This window comes from Trachurus japonicus, chromosome 5 (genome assembly GCF_045865225.1).
Source record: "Trachurus japonicus isolate A0001 chromosome 5, Traja_1.0".
Lineage (NCBI taxonomy): Eukaryota > Metazoa > Chordata > Actinopteri > Carangiformes > Carangidae > Trachurus > Trachurus japonicus.
In genome coordinates, this window is record NC_140911.1 from 4270617 (window position 1) to 4296219 (window position 25603).

General features: G+C 42.9%; 1 protein-coding gene across 1 annotated transcript; it reads left to right on the forward strand.

The window, feature by feature from the left end:
* The first annotated feature begins 1721 nt into the window (after positions 1-1721).
* LOC146986838 (protein cereblon-like) lies at positions 1722-25495 on the forward strand. Its single transcript, XM_085775715.1, has 10 exons — positions 1722-1835; positions 3178-3380; positions 6452-6598; positions 14438-14600; positions 17429-17491; positions 17886-17970; positions 20083-20198; positions 21052-21116; positions 23530-23661; positions 25305-25495. The coding sequence occupies exons 1-10, from the start codon at positions 1752-1754 to the stop codon at positions 25483-25485; spliced, it is 1239 nt and encodes a 412-aa protein (XP_085631841.1). The 5' UTR covers positions 1722-1751; the 3' UTR covers positions 25486-25495.
* Positions 25496-25603: the final 108 nt, after the last annotated feature.

A 25603-nucleotide genomic window follows, 5' to 3' on the forward strand; every position in this document is an offset into this window, starting at 1 on the left:
TCCTGGTCCTGGTCCTGGTCCTGGTCCTGGTCCTGGTCCTGGTCCGGAGAGGAGGAGGGGGAGGAAGGAGAGAGGAGAGGGAGAGGAGGAAGGAGAGGGAGAAAAGGAAAGAGGAGGAAGAGAGAGGGAGAAGAGGAAGAGAGGGGGAGAGGAGGTGAAGGAGAGAGGGAGAGGAGGAAGAGAGACAGAGAGGCCGACAGGAGGCTCCTCTGTCCGGCTAACGGCCCAGCTAACTGCCCTGGTCCTGGTCCTGGTCCTGGTCCTGGTCCTGGTCCTGGTCCTGGTCCTGGTCCTGGTCCGGAGAGGAGAGGAGGAGGGGGAGGGAGGTGAAGGAAGGAGAGGGAGAAGGGGAAGGAGGAAGAGAGAGTGAGAGAAGGAAGAGAGGACGAAGGAGAGGGGAAGGAGGAGGAAGAGAGAGGGAGAGGAGGAAGAGAGAGGGAGAGGAGGCTCCTCTGTCCGGCTAACGGCCCGGCTAACTGCCCTGGTCCTGGTCCGGAGAGGAGAGGAGGAAGGAGAGGAGGGAGAGAGGGAAAGGAAGGAGAGGAGAGGGAGAGAAGAGGAGGAAGAGAGAGGGAGGGAGGTGAAGGAAGGAGAGGGAGAAGAGCAAGGAGGAGGAAGGAGAGGAGGCTCCTCTGTCCGGCTAACGGCCCGGCTAACTGCCCTGGTCCTGGTCCTGGTCCTGGTCCTGGTCCGGAGAGGAGGAGGGGGAGGAAGGAGAGAGGAGAGGGAGAGGAGGAAGGAGAGGGAGAGGAGGAGAGGAGGCTCCTCTGTCCGGCTAACGGCCCAGCTAACAGTCCTGGTCCTGGTCCGGAGAGGAGAGGAGGAAGGAGAGGAGGGAGAGAGGGAAAGGAAGGAGAGGAGAGGGAGAGAAGAGGAGGAAGAGAGAGGGAGGGAGGTGAAGGAAGGAGAGGGAGAAGAGCAAGGAGGAGGAAGGAGAGGAGGCTCCTCTGTCCGGCTAACGGCCCAGCTAACAGCCCTGGTCCTGGTAGAGAGGGGGAGAGAAGGAAGAGAGGGGGAAAAGAGGAGGAGGAGAGAAAAAGAGAAGGAGTAGAGAGGAGGAGGAGAAGACCTCGTTCCTCCTCATGGTTTCACTTTCTGTTTTTCTCTCCTCTGGTTCTGTTCACCAGCAACACTGAGTCACTACAGAGATAGATAGATAGATAGATAGATAGATAGATAGATAGATAGATAGATAGACAGATAAACAGATAGATAGATAGATAGATAGATAGATAGATAGACAGATAGATAGACAGATAAACAGATAGATAGATAGATAGATAGATAGATAGATAGACAGATAGATAGATAGACAGACAGTAGATAGATAGATAGATAGATAGATAGATAGATAGATAGACAGATAGATAGACAGATAAACAGATAGATAGATAGACAGATAGATAGACAGATAAACAGATAGATAGATAGATAGATAGATAGATAGATAGATAGATAGATAGATAGATAGACAGATAGATAGACAGATAAACAGATAGATAGATAGACAGATAGATAGACAGATAAACAGATAGATAGATAGATAGATAGATAGATAGATAGATAGATAGATAGATAGATAGATAGATAGATAGACAGATAAACAGATAGATAGATAGATAGATAGATAGATAGATAGATAGACAGATAGATAGATAGATAGATAGATAGATAGATAGATGTACTTTATTTCAGCCTCTCTCCTGTCTCTCTCTCTGTCAGACAACGAGGAAGAGGAGGAGGAAGACGACATGGAGACGGAGGACAGGGACAGTGAAGATGCAGAGAAGCCCAGCGTCATCACCTTCGACCCCAGTCTGCCCACGTCACACGCTGTGAGTCACCATGACGACACCACACCGTCACCACACCGTCACCACACCGTCACCGTACCGACACCGTACCAGTTAGTCTGCCCACGTCACACGCTGTGAGTCACCATGACGATACCGTACCAGTCAGGGCTGTCTGTCAAAATGGCTCCAAAATGACGTTCGAATATTCGTTCTAAAAATGACACATAATTCGAATATATTTGAATATCTATTTGCGTATTATGCCAACAGGAGGACAAACTAATACAAGACATAACTACTTGTATAGGTTGTTTTTTTTTCTTCTTCAATTTTAACATCTTTGACAATGCCCAGGACATTACAAAATGAACTCGCTCGCCTGCCCCCCCTAACTTGTGTGAGCAATTAAAGGTCCCGACTCTTGTCCGTATAGACAGGCTTCATTCAGTGATTGAAGCGGCGCTCCGGTGCAGGAGCACCCACTGACCACGCCACCAGATGGGCATTTCTCCGTGTCGCGCCTCGGCCTCGTATGTGTGTTCTAGATATCTTTAATTCACCTCAGTTAAAGATATCTACATGTCCCTGTTCAGATATCTGAAATTAAGTTTTGACTAGGAGAAATGAAGTTGTAGATATCTCAAACTGGAATTAGTACTAGTGGTAATTCAGTTACAGATATCTGTAATTCACATAGTGGATATCCGCAACTGAACTGTAGATATCTGTAATGACAAACCCCATACACATGAATGGTTACAGTGACGTCATTTGTCCTAGGAAGAACGTAGTTGTGGATCTGGAATATTCTTTTTGACTCTGCAAAACTGAATTACAGATATCTTGAATAAAAAATCCAACTATTCAAAATCAATCAATCAATTTGTTTATTTCGGGCATGTCAATTTAAATCATCATCACACTTCATCTTAGTTCAAATAATACAATACACATGGCCGAAGGGGAAAGCGGGAGAAGCTAAAGCTGATCTAGTCCCGCCCCCATTACCCACAGAATAAAAATCCATATCATAATCAGATCTTATCATAATATTTTCGTTTGTTTTTTCTTTTTTACACTTTGACATAATATTCTTTTACTTATGACATTTTGACATAACATGTTCCAGCAGTAGGTAGTATACAGAGCTGAAGTTTAGCTCTAGACAGTACATACAGATTACATGCGTGTCTGCACATGTGTCCATATTTGTCCATCATGAGTGAACAACAGTCTCATCTTGTAGCCTGACATGTCACAAAGTCACAGATAGAAAATGTAGTTACGACCAGTCAGAAAGACGTTGTTGATGTCTACAATGTTGATTCCTGAGAGTCAAACTTAGCTTTTAAATGTTAGTGTGTGTGTTTGTGCTCCTCAGTACCTGGGCTCGGACATGGAGGAGTTCCACGGCCGAACGGTCCACGACGACGACAGCTGCCAGACGATCCCGGTGCTGCCGCACACGTCCATGATGCTGGTCCCGGGTCAGACGCTGCCGCTGCAGCTGTTCAGGCCGCAGGAGGTCAGCATGATGAGGAGCGTCATCCAGAGAGACCGCACCTTCGCCGTGCTCGCACACAGGTACCAGACCGCCGCATCACACACCGCATCACACACCACATCACACACCGCACCTTCGCCGTGCTCGCACACAGGTACCATCACACACCGCACCTTCGCCGTGCTCGCACACAGGTACCATCACACACCGCTTCACACACCGCTTCACACACCGCACCTTCGCCGTGCTCGCACACAGGTACCAGACCGCCGAGGGGCCACACCGCACCTTCGCCGTGCTCGCACACAGGTACCATCACACACCGCTTCACACACCGCACCTTCGCCGTGCTCGCACACAGGTACCATCACACACCGCATCACACACCGCACCTTCGCCGTGCTCGCACACAGGTACCATCACACACCGCATCACACACCGCATTACACACCGCACCTTCGCCGTGCTCGCACACAGGTACCATCACACACCGCACCTTCGCCGTGCTCGCACACAGGTACCATCACACACCGCACCTTCGCCGTGCTCGCACACAGGTACCATCACACACCGCTTCACACACCGCTTCACACACCGCTTCACACACCGCACCTTCGCCGTGCTCGCACACAGGTACCATCACACACCGCACCTTCGCCGTGCTCGCACACAGGTACCATCACACACCGCACCTTCGCCGTGCTCGCACACAGGTACCATCACACACCGCACCTTCGCCGTGCTCGCACACAGGTACCAGACCGCCGCATCACACACCGCTCCTTCGCCGTGCTCGCACACAGGTACCATCACACACCGCTTCACACACCGCACACAGGTACCGTCACACACCACATCACACACCGCACCTTACCTTCGCCGTGCTCGCACACAGGTACCGTCACACACCGCATCACACACCGCACCTTCGCCGTGCTCGCACACAGGTACCATCACACACCGCACCTTCGCCGTGCTCGCACACAGGTACCATCACACACCGCTTCACACACCGCACCTTCGCCGTGCTCGCACACAGGTACCATCACACACCGCTTCACACACCGCACCTTCGCCGTGCTCGCACACAGGTACCATCACACACCGCACCTTCGCCGTGCTCGCACACAGGTACCATCACACACCGCACCTTCGCCGTGCTCGCACACAGGTACCAGACCGCCGCATCACACACCGCTTCACACACCGCTTCACACACCGCACCTTCGCCGTGCTCGCACACAGGTACCATCACACACCGCACCTTCGCCGTGCTCGCACACAGGTACCATCACACACCGCACCTTCGCCGTGCTCGCACACAGGTACCATCACACACCGCACCTTCGCCGTGCTCGCACACAGGTACCACCACACACCGCTTCACACACCGCACCTTCGCCGTGCTCGCACACAGGTACCAGGCCGCCGAGGGGCCGAGGGGCCGCCGCATCGCATCACACCGCATCACACCGCATCACGCACCGCAGCAATCCGTTGATACTTCTGTGTATCTACCCACTGACAGAGAGACGCAACAACACAGTGAGATCAAGAGGAGTAAAAATAAAGATGTTAAATATAAAGAAATAGTTATGTAAAGTCTGAGAGCTGCCATCAGGGCACACTGCAAAAACTCAAAAACCTACCAAGAATATTTGTCTTATTTCTAGTCAAAACAAATCTCATTCTACTTAAAATCAGACTCATCACATAAAAAGCAGCTTGTTTTTAGACACTTTTTACTTCTTTCAAGCAGATTTTCACTTAAAATAAGTAGAAAAATCTGATAGTGGAGCAAGTTTTTCTTTATTATTACGAGCACAAAAAAACTTACTTTCACTGGCAGATTTTTAAGTTCAAGCGAGAATTTGTTTGAAACAAGTGGAAATGATCTAAAAACAAGTTAATAGGTGATGAGTCTTATCTAAAGTGGAAAGAGATTAGTTTTGACTAGAAATTAGACATTTTGACAAGAAATAAGACAAATATTCTTGGAAAGATTTAGAGTTTTTTCAGTGTAAAATAATATTTAAAACAGAAAGCAGGTGATGTAAATCTGACTGAAAGATGAGGATGTTTATGGAAACATTAAACCAAGTTGCATTATGCATCGACAATCTTAAAGAAAAATTTGGGATCCCTCAACTCATATGTTTAAATACTTTCAAGTACAGAGTTTTATTTGCTCACGGTTGCAATCATATGAATGTCCTCCCCTAAGTACTACTGAAAAGCTAGTAACATCGGACCCATATGCTAAAGGTAAGATCTCAACTCTTCTTTGGAATCTTCAGATCACAAAAGAAGGGCATGGATAGAGCATCTTCAAAAAGAAATCACTGTAGACGACTGGGAAAAAGCTTGTTATCAAGCACAAACACGATCTATTAATAGCAGATTGAAACTGATCCAATATAACTGGCTTATGAGAACGTATATAACTAAACTAATATCCCTGATAGTTGAATAAAATGCAGAACGGAGAAAGGAACCCTATTTCTATTTTCTTACAAGAATTTTGGAAAAAAATAACCGGCACAGTCTCCACCATGATACATAAAAAAATCCCTGCATGCCCGGAGATCTGCATCCTTGCTCTGAAACCCAAAACACTTCACTGGCCCTGAAAACACACGAGAATAAGCTGCTAAACCTCTGCTTTTAACTCTGTTTTTAGTGTTTTGTTTGTTTTTATTCTGTCTTATGCTTCTTTTTTTTAATGTTTTGTCTTTATGTAAAGCACATTGAGTTGCCTTGGTATGAAATGCGCTGTATAAATAAAGATGCCTTGCCTTAATACATGCAAAACGTCTTGTTGCCAGACAGTGGAAAAGTGTTAATTGTCCTTCTTTGAATATGTGGATTAATGAACTTTCTTCTTGTTTAGCGATGGAAAGACTGACATATACAATCAAACAAAAAAGTCAGGAATTTATTTATCATATTTTTGGAATCAAGACCTGATTTCCTAAAAAAAGAAAGTTGCATTATGGGAAATGTAGGACGCGGCACTTTTGGTTCAGAGACAGACAGGAGATATTTTAAGAATCACAGCAGCTCGTCTCTGAACCATCTCTGTTGGTCTCATTTTTAAAAAGCGTCTGTCCTGTCATGTGACCCGTGTCTCCGTGTCTCCGTGTCTCCATAGCGACGGGCAGCCCGAGGCGGAGTTCGGGACGACGGCGGAGATCTACGCGTACCGGGAGGAGCAGGAGTACGGCATCGAGACGGTCAAAGTGAAAGCTGTGGGGAGGCAGCGGTTCAAGGTCCACGAGATCAGAACGCAGGCCGACGGGTGAGTGGAAGACATCCCATAATCATACACTATAAAACTATAAAACTATAAAACCATCAAACCATAAAAACATCAAACCAAAGGTCAGAACTGAAGGTTGTAATCTGATTTCTGTTTTACTCTTTATAACTAAAGACAGAAACACTCTGACTCTGACTGTTAGACTGCTGTTGTTCAGTCTCAGGTGCTTTTATGTTACTAATAATGATAATAATAGTGATTATAATACATATAAATAAACTTTATTTATAGTGCACTTCTCATAACATAGACGGCAGCTCTGAGGAAATGTAAACAAGTTTGCGACAGACGTATCAGACACTAAAGAAAACGTAGAAATCAGGAAGATTTGCCCATTAAGGATAGATGGATGGCAATATTTTATTTTATTTTATTTTATCTATCTCTGTTACTGACATGATGGCAAATTGTATGTTCTGTGCTTCTGTTGAAAAAACAACAGAAAATATTAATCAATAAAATCAATATAAATAGTTAAATCATGGGTTGAAAAACAGGAAAATTAGAATCAACCAGTGAACTAATCAAATAAAACAACTACGACAACTCTTCCACTAATGTGAAGAGGGAGCATAGTCCGTGTGTGTGTGTGTGTGTGTGTGTGTGTGTGTGTGTGTGTGTGTGTGTGTGTGTGTGTGTGTGTGTGTGTGGTGTGTGTGTGTGTGTGTGTGTGTGTGTGTGTGTGTGTGTGTGTGTGTGTGTGTGTGTGTGTGTGTGTGTGTGTGTGTGTGTGTGTGTGTGTGTGTGGTGATTACCTGTAATTAAATACCTGATAAGACAGAAAAGCAGCAGCACTCTGGACTCAGACAAAAACATCTTGTGATCTTGGACGTCGTTTGGACACAACCAGTGAACCATGTTACTACTCTTACTTTACTACCAATGATAATAATAGTGATAATAATAATTAACTTTATTTATAGTGAACTTCTCATGACTTAACCTGCAGCTCTAAGAAAATGTAAACAAGTTTGTGACAGTTAGACATATTAATTAGACACAGAAGAAAATATGAATCAATAGCAGCAATAATAGAAGTAATTATAGCTGCTGCGCAGCGATGGGTCGGGTCCGGGCTACTTTTGGGCAAATTTAGGCAATTCTGAGCAACAAACAGGAGAATAGGAAGACAAGACAGTTGTCCTTATAATGTCCAATTTGGACCAGTTGAGGATTGAACCCACAACCTCGGGAACCAAAGACCGTTGTCTATCGCACTGAGCTAATTGACAAGTGGCAGTTCAACAGTGGCTTCACAAATTGAGTAAGCCATTCACTGTCGTGTAGGCAGATTTGAAACCACAGTAAAAAGAAAAATCAGTTTTTGAGGTAATGATATGTATTTGTTAAACATCTACTGTGACTCTAAGATGTTAGGAGGCTTCGCATATGGTCCAGTCCAAGCTATTTGGATTTTTAAAATTAGAAGCTTGCTGTGGTGCCACCATTAGGACAATTGTCTTGTGTTTCGTGTTGAGGACATCTGACATTTTGATCTGTCATCATCATCATCATCACCCTTGCTGGGACTCGAACCCACAGCCTCTGACACCAAGAACCAGCTCCTAACTGGCTGAGCTAATTGGCTTGTAGTTGAAACCTGCTGTGTAGCTTCATTTATCCACTCAGGTGAGCCAGTGCCCGGGCAGCTGTTGTCAAGGCAGATTTCAAAAATGGTCAAAAAGTCAGAAATTATGTTATCTAAACAAAAATCTGTTAATACATAAATGGCATTTAGACAGCAAAACAGCTTGAGGACATGTGACATTTTGATCTGTCATCATCATCATCATCATCATCATCATCATCATCACCCTTGCTGGGTCTCGAACCCACAACCTCTGACACCAAGAACCAGCTCCTAACTCGCTGAGCTAATTGGCTGGTAGTGAGACCTGCTGTGTAGCTTCATTTATCCACTCAGGTGAGCCAGTGCCCGGGCAGCTGTTGTGATGAAATGGTCAAAATTTCAGAAATTCAGTCATCTAAACAAAAATCTGATAATACATAAATTGCATCTTGACAGCATGGAAATGTTGGTGATTTGTTTTTAATGATAAGTGTTTTGCTTCATAAGAGAAAATCTGATGTTTAAAAATTCCACACTCACATTGGCTGCAGTTGTTCCCATGAGAGCAGAATTCAAAATGTTCTCAAAAATTCAGTTTTTGAATTAAAATTCTGATATTTGCCAAACTTCATTAACCATGACTCCAAAATATTCTAATTTTTTTTCAGGAAGTTTGAAAATGTATTTAGCAAGAATTTGATGGTATATGTTTACAGTAGTGTTTACAGTCAAACGTTTTCATGCACTGTAGGCTCAATTTTTGCTTAATCAAAAATCCGAGAAACAAGTTTTGTGGAGGACAGTCAGGAGATGCTCTGTAGCAAGTTTGGTGACAATTGAGCAAAAATTGTGGGAGGAGATACATTTTAAAAGTTTTACAGTTATTGAAAAAAACAGAGTGATGGACTTCATAATTTGTAATGAGTTTAAGTGGACAAAAGTTTCAGCAGTATTGAGGCTACATTGTGGTGAAGTTTCAACACTGTAGCATCTACCGTTGGTTTGGTAGGAATTTTTAAAGTTTTTAAATTTAAACGCTTATTGTGCCCCCCCTAGGAGGAGGGGGCACATGTCCTTGGAGTTGAGTGAATCTGGCATGGGGTCGGATGTTTCTGTGAAGTTTGGTGAGTTTTCGCCCATGGGAAGTATGACTTCCTTGGAAGAAGAAAGAAAGAAAGAAAGAAAGAAAGAAGAAGAATTCCTAGGAATACAATAGTGTCCCGGCAGCTTAGCTGCCCGGACCCTAATAAAATCATGAGATCATGGGTAAGAAGATTAAAATAAAATATTAGATAGATAGATAGATAGATAGATAGATAGATAGATAGATAGATAGATAGATAGATAGATAGATAGATAGATAGATAGATAGATAGCCATTTTCAGAGCTCAGTGTAAAAACTCTGGACCTGGTTCAAAATGACTCAAACTGTGTTTCCATGGTTCCCAGGTAGAGGGCGCTCTGACTCTGTGTATATATACACACACACACACACACACACACACCTTCAGCCAGTTTCTATCAGCTGAAACCACCCCTCCCTCCTGGAGGATTTTCATTTAGTTGTTTAATTTTGTAGAAAAAGGGGCAAATCACAGACACGACACAAAACCACTTTGATTCAGAAGTGAACACCAACCTTCTGGCTTTAAGAAACACTGGAAAAAAGCAAGAATTTGTTGAAATTGTTGCAGTCAGTCACAAGTTTTTTTAGATCAAGTAAAAGGAATCTATGGAATTCTGAGGAAAATATTATTATGGGATCACCCTGGTAGCATCAAGATAGAAAACTTAAAGCAGTGTGTCTTGAAAACAGGAAATTCACAAGAAAACAAACGAGGAACTAATGGAAACTGTCACATAGAGGCTTGTTCATGCTGTTAACATCCATCTGCCCAATTTCACCTGAATGCAGCATGAAAAATACCACTGAGTTGCTTGTGATTCTACAACCACAACGCTAGATGGGAGGAATTCCTACACAATGTCCCTTTAACTTTTCTATCTGGACGCTACCAGTGTGATTCCATTTTTTCTTTTCTCTTCTACTTGATCTAAAAAAAACATTTGTGACCGACTACAACAATTTTCTTTCTTTCTTTTTTTAGTGTTTCTTAAAGGGATAGTAGCATTTTTTTAAAGTGTGGTTGTATGATCTCCAAATAGCCCCTAAGTACTTTAATTGCAGTAGAAGACTCTCTGCACTCCTCCCGTTAGCAACGCCAGCCCATAATAGCCCTGCCCAGAGATTTACAACATACAGTGTTGTGAACAGACCCAAAGAAACGGCCTATTTTCACGGCCTAAAAGAGGTTTTACCTGAAAAAAAAATACACAGTTCCATTGTTCGCTATAATATAATTTTTTCCAGCCCTTCAAAGTGCAGGAAAAACACAGTTTTTATTTGGACCTAACCAACTCACGTATCCCTCCGCCCAGGGTTAGCGCCCGCCGATCAGCAGTTGGTTAGGTCCAAATAAAAACTGTTCTATTATGGGCTGGCGTTGCTAACGGGAGGAGTGCAGAGAGTCTTCTACTGCAATTAAAGTACTTAGGGGCTATTTGGAGATCATACAACCCCACTTTAAAAAATGATACTATCCCTTTAAGTCCAGAAGGTTGGTGTTCTGAATAAAAAATGTTTTTTCTACAAAATGAAACAACTAAATGAACATCGTCCGCACACACACACAGACACACACACACACAGACACACCTCCAGTCAGTTTCTATCAGCTGATATTAAACACACACACCTCCAGACTGGTCCTGTCTGTCGTCCTGCTGCTGTTACGCAGCTTCTTGACGGTGAACGATCGTCACTGTTGCATCATGGGAGAATTACTGGAGATGACTGATCCAGTTGAAGCGTTCACATCCTCCACTGCTCAGGAAGTCTCTCTAAGTTTAATTGATTCGTCCTGAACGACCTCATTAACACACACACACACTCTGTCTATCTCTGTTGTTCTTATGTAACCTTCACTAACAGCTGCACACACACCAACACAGCACACGTGTGTTCATGTTAAAACACTTCATCAGGTGGAAGATGAAACGATCTCCAAAAGACAGAAAGTTAAACATGAAACACTCTTTTTTCAATATTTTCATCACTACAGTGTATTATTTTAGTTTTCTACAGTTTCAGAGTGAAAAAGGAAACAAAGCAGCAGCAGCAGCAGAAGAATATATATATATATATATATATATATATATACATAGTGCGAAATACGGGGGGGTTTGGGGGGGGGTCGGACCCCCCTGATTAACCCCTTGAGACCCCCTGAAAGACTCAAAAGCAAAATCTGAGGGGGGTCTCAATCTTGTCAAAAAATAAATAATATAATATAATATAATAATTTTATTGTGGTCAATTAAATGTGTTTAAGATCACCATGTCCAGTATTCATAATTCAAAACATTAATTCGTTTAACATTAAGCTGAACCATGTCACCTGCGCATTATGCAAATTAGCCATGTGCGCCAGCCCAGCGCAGGAGTCGAGCCCACTCGCTATCAGAACAGAGGATCCCGTTCCTCTCCACCCTCTGCCGAAGAAAGTGAAGTTGAGGCCGAGTGCTCTGAAGACGTAGCCGCAGCCCCTGCTGCTAGCACTGGTGATTGGCCGCTTTTCTTTTCTTTTTTTTTTTTTTACACCTAAGCAGGTGGGGTAATGGAAATACCGCAACCCTTGGCTTGACATTAAGGCAGGAAAATAACTTGAGGTAAGAGGCTAGCCTGCTTCAGCATACTATGGCCTGAACCCCCAGTGGTGTTGTTTGGCCAGGCGCCTGTTGTGAGCTATTTGTCTGTGCTTTTTCAATTTTCATGATGGCCCGTTATACGAATGTGATTTGTGGATGTGTTCAATGCTGTGTTTAAACGTATTTGCTAGATGGGTGGTTAGATAAGGCTACATGATCGGTCATAGTTGCAGGCTGAGGATCTCGTCGTGCACATAATTGCACGTCAGTCTCCGATCTCCAGATTTATACAGTTGGTTGTTATTTGAGTGCACGAGTTTGGTGTCTTTCATTCATTTTAATTGTTGTATTTTATTTATTGTCTATTCGTTTCTGCATTGCCCTGATCGCGCCAGTCTCCTATACCTGGCATTTATTCATTGTTCAAGTGCGCCAGTGTTGTGCCAATTATTGTCTTTTATTTATTGAATTATCGTCTATTTATTGTCAATTACTTTCTGCATTGTAATGCACAACTTTGCCTCTCCTTTTTAGGCTATAGGCTAATTTTCTTGGCTTATTGTAATGTTATAGTCCTACTTTATAAAAAGAAAAAAAAATAACGGTATTGCGCAACAATCGCGAGTTAGGGACCCCCCCGAATATTGATGGGTATTTCGCACACTGTATAAATATATATATATATATATAGTTTAAAATGTAAAGTGAATGTGTCGTCTGTAACTTTGTGTCTTTTGGAGATCATTTCATTTTCTACTTTATGAACTGTTAACACATTAAAGGGATAGTTCAACATTTTGTCAAATTGGCCCATTGTCATAATCCCTATAGTCATAGCAGTAGGTTCGTTACCTTTAATTGTCGGTGCAAGCTGTTTTTAGAACGGCGGAGCAGAGCCGTGAGCTGCTCAGAGCTACGCTACGGAGGCTCATTATGGGATTTCTTGGTTTCCCTCATCAAACTCATCAAATACACAATCCAACAACTCCACAACGCTCTGGTGGACAAGTTGTGAGCTGCACATAGATAGGATAGATAGATAGGTTTTTATTTGTCATTCTTATGCATTCACCACGCTATGAGATAATAACACAACGTTACCACACAGAGTTGTTTTAGAGGGAAATACAGAGACTGTTGATGAAAAACTGTCCCTGAAGGCAACGTGCATCAGAGGTTTAGCATGAATTTCCCTCTAATAGTTCAGTCATTTTATGAGAAAAGGTTGAACAAATTGCAACAGAAGCAAACTCAACTGATTTTGTATCCTCAGCATGTCCTGAGTGTGGGAAAAAAAGCCCCGAAGAATCCCATTAGGGGAAAGTTTAGAAAAACACCCAAACATATCCCATTTATACGCATATACATTTTTTTTTTCACGTGAATAGGGTAAAATTTTTAACCTTTAGATATCTCCATGAAAATTACTGAGTTGATTACTTACATTAAGACAAACAAAAAATGTATTACAAGTTTTTTGAAATTCTTTGTTAACATGAGCAAATTTGCATAAATCTGCATAAATTTACCGTTTTGACGGCACGTGTATATATGAAGTTGCTGTGGTGGTACCGGCATGAAAATTGTAATGAGTTGACTCCATCGGTCAACCGACAAGTTGACCACTTTAAATTTCAAGATGACTGCAATTTTTCAAGACAGCCACATCCTTAGTAGAGCAGGTATGACATGCTCCGTCTCTATTAATGCTCATGGGCCTAAATTGGTTCCATTCCTTAAGGTTTTTAACTGTAATATCATATTACAGTTAAAAAATGTCTTGTTCAATCTTGTTAACATATTATATGTTAACAAGATTGAACAAGACATTTTCACCTGCTCTACCCAATGTTTAGATCAGGTGTTGTATGTATGCAAATTAGCCATACGTAATTGGATTATGCACTGTTGGCTCATGTCATACCTGCTCTACTAAGGATGTGGCTGTCTTGAAAAATTGCAGTCATCTTGAAATTTAAAGTGGTCAACTTGTCGGTTGACCGATGGAGTCAACTCATTCCAATTTTCATGCCGGTACCACCACAGCAACTTCATATATACATGTGCCGTCAAAACGGTGCAATTTATGCAAATTTATGCAGATTTATGCAAATTTGCTCATGTTAACAAAGAATTTCAAAAAACTTGTAATACATTTTTTGTTTGTCTTAATCTAAGTAATCAACTCAGTAATTTTTATGGAGATATCTAAAGGTTAAAAATTTTACCCTATTCACGTGAAAAAAAAAAAGTATATGCGTATAAATGGGATATGTTTGGGTGTTTTTCTAAACTTTCCCCTAATGGGATTCTTCGGGGCTTTTTTTCCCTCACTCAGGACATGCTGAGGATACAAAACCAGTTGAGTTTGCTTCTGTTGCAATTTGTTTAACGTTGACCCCTTTTTTGGCCTAAAATGACTGGACTATAAAACAACTCTGTCCTCACACACTTCACTCCTCCTCATCCTCCTCCTCCTCATGTGTGTGTGTGTGTGTGTGTGTGTGTGTGTGTGTGTGTGTGTGTGTTTCTCCCCCAGGATCAGACAAGCCAAAGTCCAGATTCTCCCGGAGCGGATTCTCCCCGACCCGCTGTCGGCCGTGCAGCTGACGCCTCTGTCCCGGCTGCACATGCAGCCTCAGTCCAAACCGCCGAGTCAGAACTGCAAACAGAACCAGTGCTGGTGGAGCAACTACCAGCAGGTCAGACACACACACACACACACACACACACACACACACACACACACACACACACACACACACACACACACACACACTGTAGTGGCTATTTGTCCTCGGTGTCAATAATCAAAAAACTTCAAAATATCAAAACTATAATGAAACTAAATCAAATCAAACGGCCACTGACCTAGGGAGTGAATTTACTCAGGATAAACAAAGTCCGTTGTCCAGGCAAAACATGAAAGTTTCTTGGGTTTATTTATTTATTTATTTTTATTTAACCTTTATTTAACCAGGCAGAATCAATTAATTCTCCATCGGCAAACAAACAAACAAACAAACAAACAAACAAACAACAATGGCCCTTTGCCGCCTCTCTTGCCCTGGTAAAAAACCATCTGCCCTCCCAGGTGCCTAGCTCACCTGCGTCTGCCAACCCCTGTATGTAAACTCACCCGGTACCCAGTACCTTCAAAATAAAAGCATGGTTAAGTACCAAAATAAAAGTAATCAATACTAAATATCATAAACAAACTAAAAGTGTATTCCCCAAAACTAAACCACAAAAACTAACTAAATAATAAGTGATTAAATAATACAAAAGTAACAAATAGCTCCGACACACACACATAGTATTAATAAGGGCCACGGGCCATCGCACCGAGCACTACTGGCCCCTACAGCTATGAAACAGCTGTAGGGGCCGTCGCACCGAGCACATCGCACCGAGCACTGGCCCCTACAGCTATGAAACAGCTGTAGGGGCCAGTGCTCGGTGCGACGGCCCCTACAGCTATGAAACAGCTGTAGGGGCCGTCGCACCGAGCACATCGCACCGAGCACTGGCCCCTACAGCTATGAAACAGCTGTTCTCAATGTAAAAATAGGTCACGTTTGACCCTTAGAACAAAGAAAAACTCTGCACACCATAGGAGCTCCCTTTCAAAGATTTAATAGCATAGTGATGGGGATGTCACAATTACTTGTTTTCACAATTAATCGTGGTATTAAACGCCACAATTAATTGATCGTAAAGATTCCTAAATACCGTCACTCTCTGGAAAAGATAATGTTGGAACCGTATCTGCAGATGTGCGCCAAAGTAAAGGTAAATGCACAGATACTGGTCCATTTATCTAAAGTAACACTGAATTGATAGGAATTTAAATGTTAGCGTGTCATTTCTATTTTAAAAAAATAATTAAAATAAACTTATATATTTGGTCTAGATGACAATTAATGACTTAAATATTTCAAACACTTCCCCCAGGGGATTAATAACTGGTCCTATATAATCGTACCAAGAAAATCTATAATTGTGACATCCCTAATAGTGACGTTTCGAGCACAACGCTCTTTTTCAAACTGCTGTGTAAATGGTACAGACAGGAAACTGGTGACCTCGCCCAGGTGAGCAATCAACCATTTTGAAAAACAGGTGTGACTTCCACAAGATAATTTTTACCAAACATATCAATATAAAAGAAAACATTATCAACCCTTAACCCTTAACATTGACCCTTAACATTATTCAAGGCTTAAAGCCATCTGCCTGTTGGTTGCCAGTGAATTAAATAAATTATGTGTTACATATACATTTTTAATTTCGCTCCCCAATTTCTTTTTGTGCCCCCAAATAGTTTACTTTAGGCTGCTCCTTGGGAAAAATGTTATGGTAGAGCCCTCGCTACCGCAAATGCTCAATAAAATGCTCCCGACACTTCATTGTGCTTTATTGAATGTACAAACAACTTATATATTGCAATCAATTTTTAATTTTGTGACTCTGCATTTCTTTTGTACGTTTTTACAAAATTGTCATGATAGGTCTTAAATTTCATCCATAATGGTCTTAAAAAGGTCTTAAAAAGTCTTAAATTTGAGCTGGTGAAACCGGCAGAGACCCTGAATAAAAACACATACACAACAGCGCTAGACAGAAACACAGAGAGTTAACGCACTTAAAGGACAATTCCAGGTGAATTCAACTCGGGGGTGTATGTTCATATCATTTTAGGTCTAAAAGAAGGAATCTGAAGATTTTCAGTTTAATCGCTCCTGTTTTGCGGTAGTTGTGTCTGTCCCCGCATCGCCATGGCAGCAGTGAATGGGAGTGGATGTAAGTTCTGCTGTTTAGGCTGTTTCCATCCCTCAAAGCCACAGACAGCGTCAGATGGAGACTCAAACATGCAGCCAGAAGTTTATTTACTTCAAGCAAGTAAAGAGTTGATATTCCTGTGTTTATGACACAAACGGTAGCTTTTCCCACTGCACCTGAACACACCGAGCACGGCAACTGGGTCTCGCGCGAGACTCCGGGAGACTTTGAATTAGATCTAGTTTTACAAACATGTCGGCTTGTTGAAGTAAATAAACTTCTGGCTGCATGTTTGAGTCTCCATCTGACGCTGTCTGTGGCTTTGAGGGATGGAAACAGCCTAAACAGCAGAACTTACATCCACTCCCATTCATTGCTGCCGTGGCGACGCGGGGACAGACACAACTACCGCAAAACAGGAGACATTAAACTGAAAATCTTCAGATTCCTTCTTTTAGACCTAAAATGATATGAAAATACAGCCCCGAGTTGAATTCACCTGGAATTGTCCTTTAACCGATAAAATGTTTTATTATTATAAAGAATATTTTAGTATTATATAGTGTAGTATATTTTTTTAAGTGATGAGCGTGTCAGTATTGTCTCTAACGGTTGTGTGTGTGTAACCGTTGTGTCTCTACCGGTTGTGTGTGTGTAACCGTTGTGTGTCTAACGGTTGTGTGTGTGTAACCGTTGTGTCTCTAACGTTGTGGTTGTGTAACCGTTGTGTGTCTGTACCCCCTGACAGAGGAAGTTCCAGTGTGCCAGTCTGACCCCGTGGCCTCCGTGGGTTTACGCTCTCTACGACTCTGTGAGTTCTGCTGCAGCGCTGGAAGTTACTACGTTTATACACGACAGTAAACGCCTCGTAGATGTGAATGTAAACGTCTGTCATCTCCTCCTCCTCTCTCTTCTTAATCCCCCTCTCCTCTCTCCTTTCTCCTCCTCTTCCTCTCAATCCTCCTCTTCTCTCCTCCTCCTCTTCCTCTCTTCTTTCTCCTCCTCTTCCTCCTCTTCCTCTCAATCCTCCTCTTCTCTCCTCCTCCTCCTCCTCTCTCTTCTTCCTCTTCCTCCTCCTCTTCTCTCCTCCTCCTCTTCCTCTCTTCTTTCTCCTCCTCCTCCTCCTCTTCCTCTCAATCCTCCTCTCCTCCCCTCTCCCCCCCCCCCCCTCCCCCCCCCCCCCTCCTCCTCCTCCCCCCCTCTAGGAGTCTCTGATGAACAGAGTGAAGAAGCAGCTCCATGAGTGGGACGAGAACCTGAAGGACGACTCTCTGCCGACGAACGCCGTGGGTCAGCGCCACACACACACACACACACACACACACACACACACACACACACACACACACACACACACACACACACACACACACACGTGTCTCTGTGTTAGTGTGAATGTGACTGGGTGTGGGGATCGACTGGTTCTGGATCAGAAGGTCCAGTTCATCTCTTTTCTTGTTTGTCTGGTTAATTCTGATGAAAAGGAGGATGAAAGAACAGGAAGGATTAGCCCACAAAACTCACATATTCAAGTCAACCAGGACTCAGTCTCGGTCAAACTAACTCAAACCCAAACTGAATAAAGAGTAGAAGAGGCAGCAACAATATGGTTCAGTTAACTAGAACAGAAACAAAGAGTGTGTTGGTTTAACTGAACAACTTAGATCAGTCACACAGAGCAACAATCAGGGAGTTAGAGGGGATGAGGACCAGGCAGCAGCAGGGCCACAGGTGAGCTATCTAAAGGGCCACGGGTGAGCTATGTAAAGGGCCACAGGTGAGCTATCTAAAGGGCCACAGGTGAGCTACCTAAAGGGCCACAGGTGAGCTATCTAAAGGGCCACGGGTGAGCTACCTAAAGGGCCACAGGTGAGCTATCTAAAGGGCCACGGGTGAGCTACCTAAAGGGCCACGGGTGGGCTACCTAAAGGGCCACGGGTGAGCTACCTAAAGGGCCACGGGTGAGCTACCTAAAGGGCCACGGGTGGGCTACCTAAAGGGCCACGGGTGGGCTACCTAAAGGGCCACGGGTGGGCTACCTAAAGGGCCACGGGTGAGCTACATAAAGGGCCACGGGTGAGCTATCTAAAGGGCCACGGGTGGGCTACCTGAAGGGCCACGGGTGAGCTACCTGAAGGGCCACGGGTGAGCTATCTAAAGGGCCACGGGTGAGCTACATAAAGGGCCACGGGTGAGCTACCTAAAGGGCCACGGGTGAGCTACCTAAAGGGCCACGGGTGAGCTACCTGAAGGGCCACGGGTGAGCTATCTAAAGGGCCACGGGTGAGCTACCTGAAGGGCCACGGGTGAGCTACCTAAAGGGCCACAGGTGAGCTATCTAAAGGGCCACAGGTGAGCTATCTAAAGGGCCACAGGTGACCTACCTAAAGGGCCACGGGTGAGCTATCTAAAGGGCCACAGGTGAGCTATCTAAAGGGCCACAGGTGAGCTATCTAAAGGGCCACGGGTGAGCTACCTAAAGGGCCACGGGTGAGCTACCTAAAGGGCCACAGGTGAGCTATCTAAAGGGCCACAGGTGACCTACCTAAAGGGCCACGGGTGAGCTATCTAAAGGGCCACAGGTGAGCTACCTGCCTACATCAGCCTCCGAGCTCCGCCCCAGAGTCCTGCACGGGTCCAATTTTGGAAACCCGCGCCCGCCCGACCCGTTGGTTTTTCAGCCCGTGTCCCGACCCGTCACCCGTGATTATTTCTGATTACAATCCGGATCCGACCCGCCCGTCAATATTAAGACCTGTTGCCCGTTAGATCGCCGTCATCACCGGCGATAACGGGGGTACAGCCGTACTCTTTAGAAAAAAGAAAAGAAAAGAGAGAGAGAAAGGGGGGGGGTGTACTCTTTCGTGGCTATTTCCGGAACGGAGAATGATAGCGACGTAATTCTTTTTTTAATGAAAGCAGGACACTTCAGCCTTTACATTGATCCCATCGGTGTGTTTGTAGCTTTTACCCAGAAGCCGAGCAGTCAAGCCATGACAGGCTAAACTCCAGGGAAAGCTGTGAGCGGTCACACGAGCGGCCAAAGATCGTTTATTTACATCAAGATGCTGCTCTGTTGTTGCCGTGAGTGATAAAAAAAATGATTTGCTACGCTGGTTCATGCAGCTGCGCGTGAGTTTTTCTCTGTAGGCTGACACATACACCCGCTACCCACCCGCGTTCATGTGAGTTCCGCCCGTGCCCGACCCGTGAATTTTCACAAGACAGCTGATCCACCTGTTGAACACCGTTTTTGCGGGGATCCAACCTGATGCAGGACTCTGCTCCGCCCTCCAGTGATGTGAGGGGAAGGAGGAGGGAGAGAAGGAGTTGAGGTGGAAGGAGGTGGGGATTTTCTACAGTTAGTCTTTACTTTCTTCCCCTCTCTCCTCCCTCCATCAGACTTCTCCTACAGAGTGGCTGCCTGTCTTCCCATCGACGACGCTCTGCGGCTGCAGCTGCTGAAGATCGGCAGCGCCATCCAGAGGCTCCGCTGTGAACTGGACATCATGGACAAGGTGAGGACACACACACACACACACACACACTGTCCGCCCGTCACAGTGTGATGCGTTCAAGAACAACTCAGAACTCCGGTTTTTCCAGCCTCCCACGAACGTCGCCTCATGTCGGAGAAAACTCAAAAATATTTCTGTTGTAAAAGAAAAAACCACAAGACTCATCAGTAACAAACCAACAACCCACTGTTTATCTGTTTGAACACATTCAAAGACTTAATGACATTACAATACAAACCATGTACTAAGCTGTAAACAGACTTCTGCCTCCACATGTTCAACATCTGTTTAAAATGAGGGACACCAGATATAATTTAACCTGAGAGGAACATTATTACTGTTATTTGACAAACCAAAGACTTGAACCAATGTAAAAAAATCACTGTGTCTCTGTTAAAGGAGTGAACATCTGGAACAACTGTCCTGAAAATATTAAATAATGCAGCAGCAACTAGCCAGCTTTAAAAGAAAAGAAATTATGTCATTTCTTGTTACAATATGGAAAATAAAGTTTACTTTTTTTATTTTGTTGTGATGAGAAACGCAAGTTTAATTTCCAATTTTTCTGCTTTGTTCTTTTTGTATTTTGTTTTGTGACGAGCATCATCTTGTAAAGTAAAAGCTGTAGGTGTTCATAAGCTCAACTTCTACCTGCAGCCTATAGCCCAACTGAGAAATCACTTACTGTCAGCTCCATCATGAAGAGTTACATCAGACGTCCTCATGTTGGTTCAGACGCTGACAGACCATAATAACCTGACTGTTTGACTCTGTTAAACTTGTGTCAGTGTGTGTGTGTCTGTGTGTCAGTGTGTGTTGTGTTAACAGGCTGTTTGTTGTGTTTCCTCCTCAGTGCACCTCCCTCTGCTGTAAACAGTGCCGCGACACAGAGATCACCACCAAGAACGAGATCTTCAGGTGAGGACGAGTCGTCACAGAGAAACTAAACTTTCATGTTCAGTCAGTCAACATGCATACAAATACAAATGTTACAAATAAATAAGTGGGATACGTAGGTAGATTGAAATTGAAATTTCAAAAAATCGAGCAATTGTAGCAATAAATGCAAATAAATACCCACAGAGGAGACAAAGTGGTTTACAATCGACATCAAAAAGAATTTAAAAAAGCTGTAACAGCAGGAATAAAAGAGTTTATAGTTTTTATGGAGGTTAGGTAGTTTTTCACCTTTGCAGAGCGAATCTACAACCTGAAGAAGTGGTGAAGAAAACTTTTTATGGAGGTTAGGTAGTTTTTCACCTTTGCAGAGCGAATCTACAACCTGAAGAAGTGGTGAAGATACAACAACAGTATGAACCTTTTCTAGGAATCATTCATGTGAAACGTCGTTTATCAGCAGAAATATTCAACTCTATATGATCTACTTCTCTAACTAATCTATTTTAAAGGGATCAGCCTCTATAGCGTAGCTCTGAGCAGCTCACGGCTCTGCTCCGCCGTTCTAAAAATAGTCTTCATCTAAGTTTGTAAGATGAAAAAGAAAGAAAGAAATTGTATTTTTGTTTACACTAGATGTCAGACTCTTACATTCTTTAAATAAAAGTTATACAGAAAAAATAAATATTCTGAATTGAGACGGAGCCTGAGAGCAGGACGAGGACGTGGTTCTGTCCAAACTGTTCTTTTCTCAAATTAAATTCAAATTGTTAATGTCACTGTTAGAAATAGAAACAGAAATATTAAAGTTCAGGCTGCGTTTTATGATTTTTTTTAAAGAATCAAAATGTTCAGAGCCGATTCTGAGTCGTCTTCATCACTTTATTATTAACACGTCAAAGTCGACGCAGGATTTTGTCTGAAAGTGTAAAATCTCTGGTTACATCATGAAGATAAGTGGCCTCAAACACACACACACACACACACACACTGTTATGTAATGTTGTGCAGTTATTTTTGACTATGACAGAGTGACACACACACTGTGTTTAATATCTTCAGTGAAAAGTGTAATAACTGTGATAATGTGTTTTCATCTGAAGCTTTTAAAGCACAAAATGAAAACTACACATGAAGCGAATGTGTTTTGCGTTTGAGACAGAAACAGCAGCTGGAACAAAGTGAAATATTATTATTATGATTTAGTTAAAAACAGGATTTATACACCACTTCACCTGGTTTTTCATCAATCCATGCCAAATAATGACCAAAAAAGCAAAATGGAAAAACTGAAACATCACATTAACATGATTTTTACGACCTGTTGCTGTCGATGCAGTTTCTGCTCCTTTCTCTACTTTGAGATCTTGTAAAGTCAAAACTGTTTAATTTTAAGGTCTTTTTGTGTTGTGTTCAAGGACCCGTGGGACTAAAATATTAAAAGTATTTGCAAACGAAATAGGAATAAAGTATAGTACCAAGCAGAGTCAGTCTTGAACAGTGACGTATCTTAATCATATAATCATTGTTTATAAATCTTAATGAGCTCTGGTCTGAGGCTCAGAGGTTACCACGGCAACTTGAGGTGGTTGCCAGTGACGATAGAGGCCCCCCAGGCTGAGACAAACAGAAACGTGGAGAAAAAGAGTGATTTTCTGCCTCTGCACTGGTCTCACATTTGGGCTTATTCTGACAAAACGGTAACTCCTATCAGAACAAAACACAGACCATCATCACCGTAAGGACTTCATGAATGATTTGGTACGATTTGGTGTTTCTACAATAAATATTTTGGAGACACTTGCGAGTTAAAAACAGGGGTCCGTTCTGCTTCTCTCAGAAAATCTTTGTATTGGAGTCAATGAGGAGCAGAGACAGACGTGGCCGCACTCAGAGGCTTATTCTGTAAATTCTGTAAGTCTCTCTGATATTTTGAGCACATTGTGAGAGACAGAACAAGTTTGTCTATAAATTTGGAAAAAATCATGTGTGTAGAGTGTAAATTGTGGACGGGAGGAGTGTGGAAAGAGAAAAGTTTCCGACGATTTCAGACAACTTCTCCCACTCTAACCAATGCTGTCACGCACTCTGACACGAACATTCCGTGCAATACACACCCATTATAATCTCATAATTTCTCCAAATATGGTCATGGTCATTGATCAGGGATTGATCAAAAACTAAATGACCTATCAAAACGTGGAGTAATACGACAATACACAAGACTTGTGTCTACTGTTTAAAGTTTAAATGCAGTTTCTAGGTGAAAGAGACTGAGGATGGAAAACAGGTCGTTTTTACAAAATGTTAATTACACAACAGAGTTTATAAAACCGTCTCTGTGACTTTAACCCTTTAAATTAAATTTAATGACGTTGATTATGTCTCCTCTATCCCCCCCCCCCCCCTCCCCTCTCTCTCCCCTCTTTCCCAGTCTGTCTCTCTACGGACCGATGGCCGCCTACGTCAACCCTCACGGTTACGTCCACGAGACTCTGACCGTCTACAAAGCCAGTAACCTCAACCTGATCGGTCGGCCGTCCACGCTGCACAGCTGGTTTCCAGGGTAACCATGACAACAACAACAATTATGATGCATATGATGCTGTGTATACATTCAGCTCCTCACACCAGGAGACCTCACACACACACACACACCCCTCTCTGAGCTTTTCATTCATCGTTTTAAACGTGACTCACACCTGTGTAAAGGTCAGAAAGCTGCTTTAATCTGATTTTATTCACTTTGGTTTTAATCCATTGAGACATGAAAACACTTCACGTCACTGAGTTTCTTCATCATTGACTTTTTTAATGAGTGGGCGACGTGTCCGTGGACGTGTCCGACCTCCCGTGGTCGTTGGGTCGGTGTCCAGAGCAGCAGGAGACTCTGTCTCGCCTGTGAACGTGGCACCTGCTCAGTTTCCTGTCGCAGCAAAGATCAATATTCCCTCAGTGTAACGAGACTGAAGAGGATTCAGATTTATATTTGATTCATAATCAGAGAATTAACCTGGATTAAATCGACCTGTGTGGATAAACGAACTCCAGATTATTAAACCTTCATCAAGTAGAGGCGTTGTTTTTAATTAATTATATTAGAGCTGCAACAATTAATCGATTAATTGAACAATAATCGATTATCAAATTAATTGTCAACTATTTTGATAATCTAATAACTGTAGTTTTTTAGGGGAAAAAATCCAGATTCTCTGATTCCAGCTTCTTAAATGTGAATATTTCTGGTTTCTTTGTTCCTTTATGACAATAAACTGAGTCTCTCTTTGGTTTGTGGACAAAACAAGACATTTGAGGACGATGTCGTCTGGTGGTTTGGGAAACACTGAATGATGTTTTGCAAAATTTTTTAACATTTTATTGACCAAACAACTAATCGATTAATCGTTTAAATAATCGACAGATTAATCGATAATGAAAATAATCGTTAGTTGCAGGCATAAAGTCCCACAAGTCCTCGATTATTAATCACAGTGTTTTTATTGATCAGAAGCAGAAGTGTATTTACTTTGTGTTGTGCAACAGCAAAGTTTCTCAGTTTAAATCTCAGATTATAATTCGATCACGAGACAATGTTGTGACGTTTCCTGTTCCAGAATAAAAAACCCTGATGAAGAAACTATTTTAGACACAAAGTGTTCGACAGTTAAACTGCTAAATGATTGCAGATTTGAAGACTTTCTTTCTTTCTTTCTTTCTTTCTTTCTTTCTTTCTTTCTTTCTTTCTTTCTTTCTTTCTTTCTTACTTTTCCCCAACTCTTTATTTTTATTCTGGATTAAAATACAAATTTAACCTCTACATTAATGAACTCACACACAGGAGGAAGCTCAGAATACAGAGCTGTTTCATCAAATGTGAAGTTGAGAATAGAGAGAATAATATTATAAACAGAAAACCTGTTTGTCTGGTGACTGGATGATCCGCTGGTTAAAAATAGAAATAGGAACACACACAAAAAAAATGCAAACAATAAACAACTCAAACTCCTGGGGAGAAATTAATTTGTCAATTTAATTTATTTATATTATATGTCTTTTTTTTTCACCAAGTATTGATCTCTTATTCGCACATTTCCTTTTAAATGTAGAGAAATAAAAAACAAAATAGCGATGGAGAAAAAGTTATCAGAACATTGATCAGATTTTAGTTCCACATGAGTTAAACTCGTCTTTTTCTTCTGTTTCTCTCAGCTACGCGTGGACCATCGCTCAGTGCCGAACCTGTGGGTCTCACGTGGGCTGGAAGTTCACCACCACCAAGAAGGACTTGTCTCCTCCGCGGTTCTGGGGTCTGACCCGGTCGGCCATGTTGCCCCGAATCCCGGGAGGAGGGGAGGACCGGGGGGACGGCCCCTTCCTCGGCTGGATATGATCCTCAGTCTGTGGATCTTCAGCCTCGAGATCTTCAGCCTCGAGATCTTCAGCCTCGAGATCTTCAGCCTCGAGATCTTCAGTTTCTGAATCTTCAGCCTCGAGATCTTCAGTCTCGA

Coding starts and splice junctions, on each gene's coding strand:
- LOC146986838 (XM_085775715.1), top strand. CDS start 1,752: ATGGAGACGGAGGACAGGGACAGTGAAGATGCAGAGAAGCCCAGCGTC. Junction 6,599..14,437: donor ATCAGAACGCAGGCCGACGG/GTGAGTGGAAGA, acceptor TTTCTCCCCCAG/GATCAGACAAGCCAAAGTCC. Junction 14,601..17,428: donor GGTGGAGCAACTACCAGCAG/GTCAGACACACA, acceptor ACCCCCTGACAG/AGGAAGTTCCAGTGTGCCAG.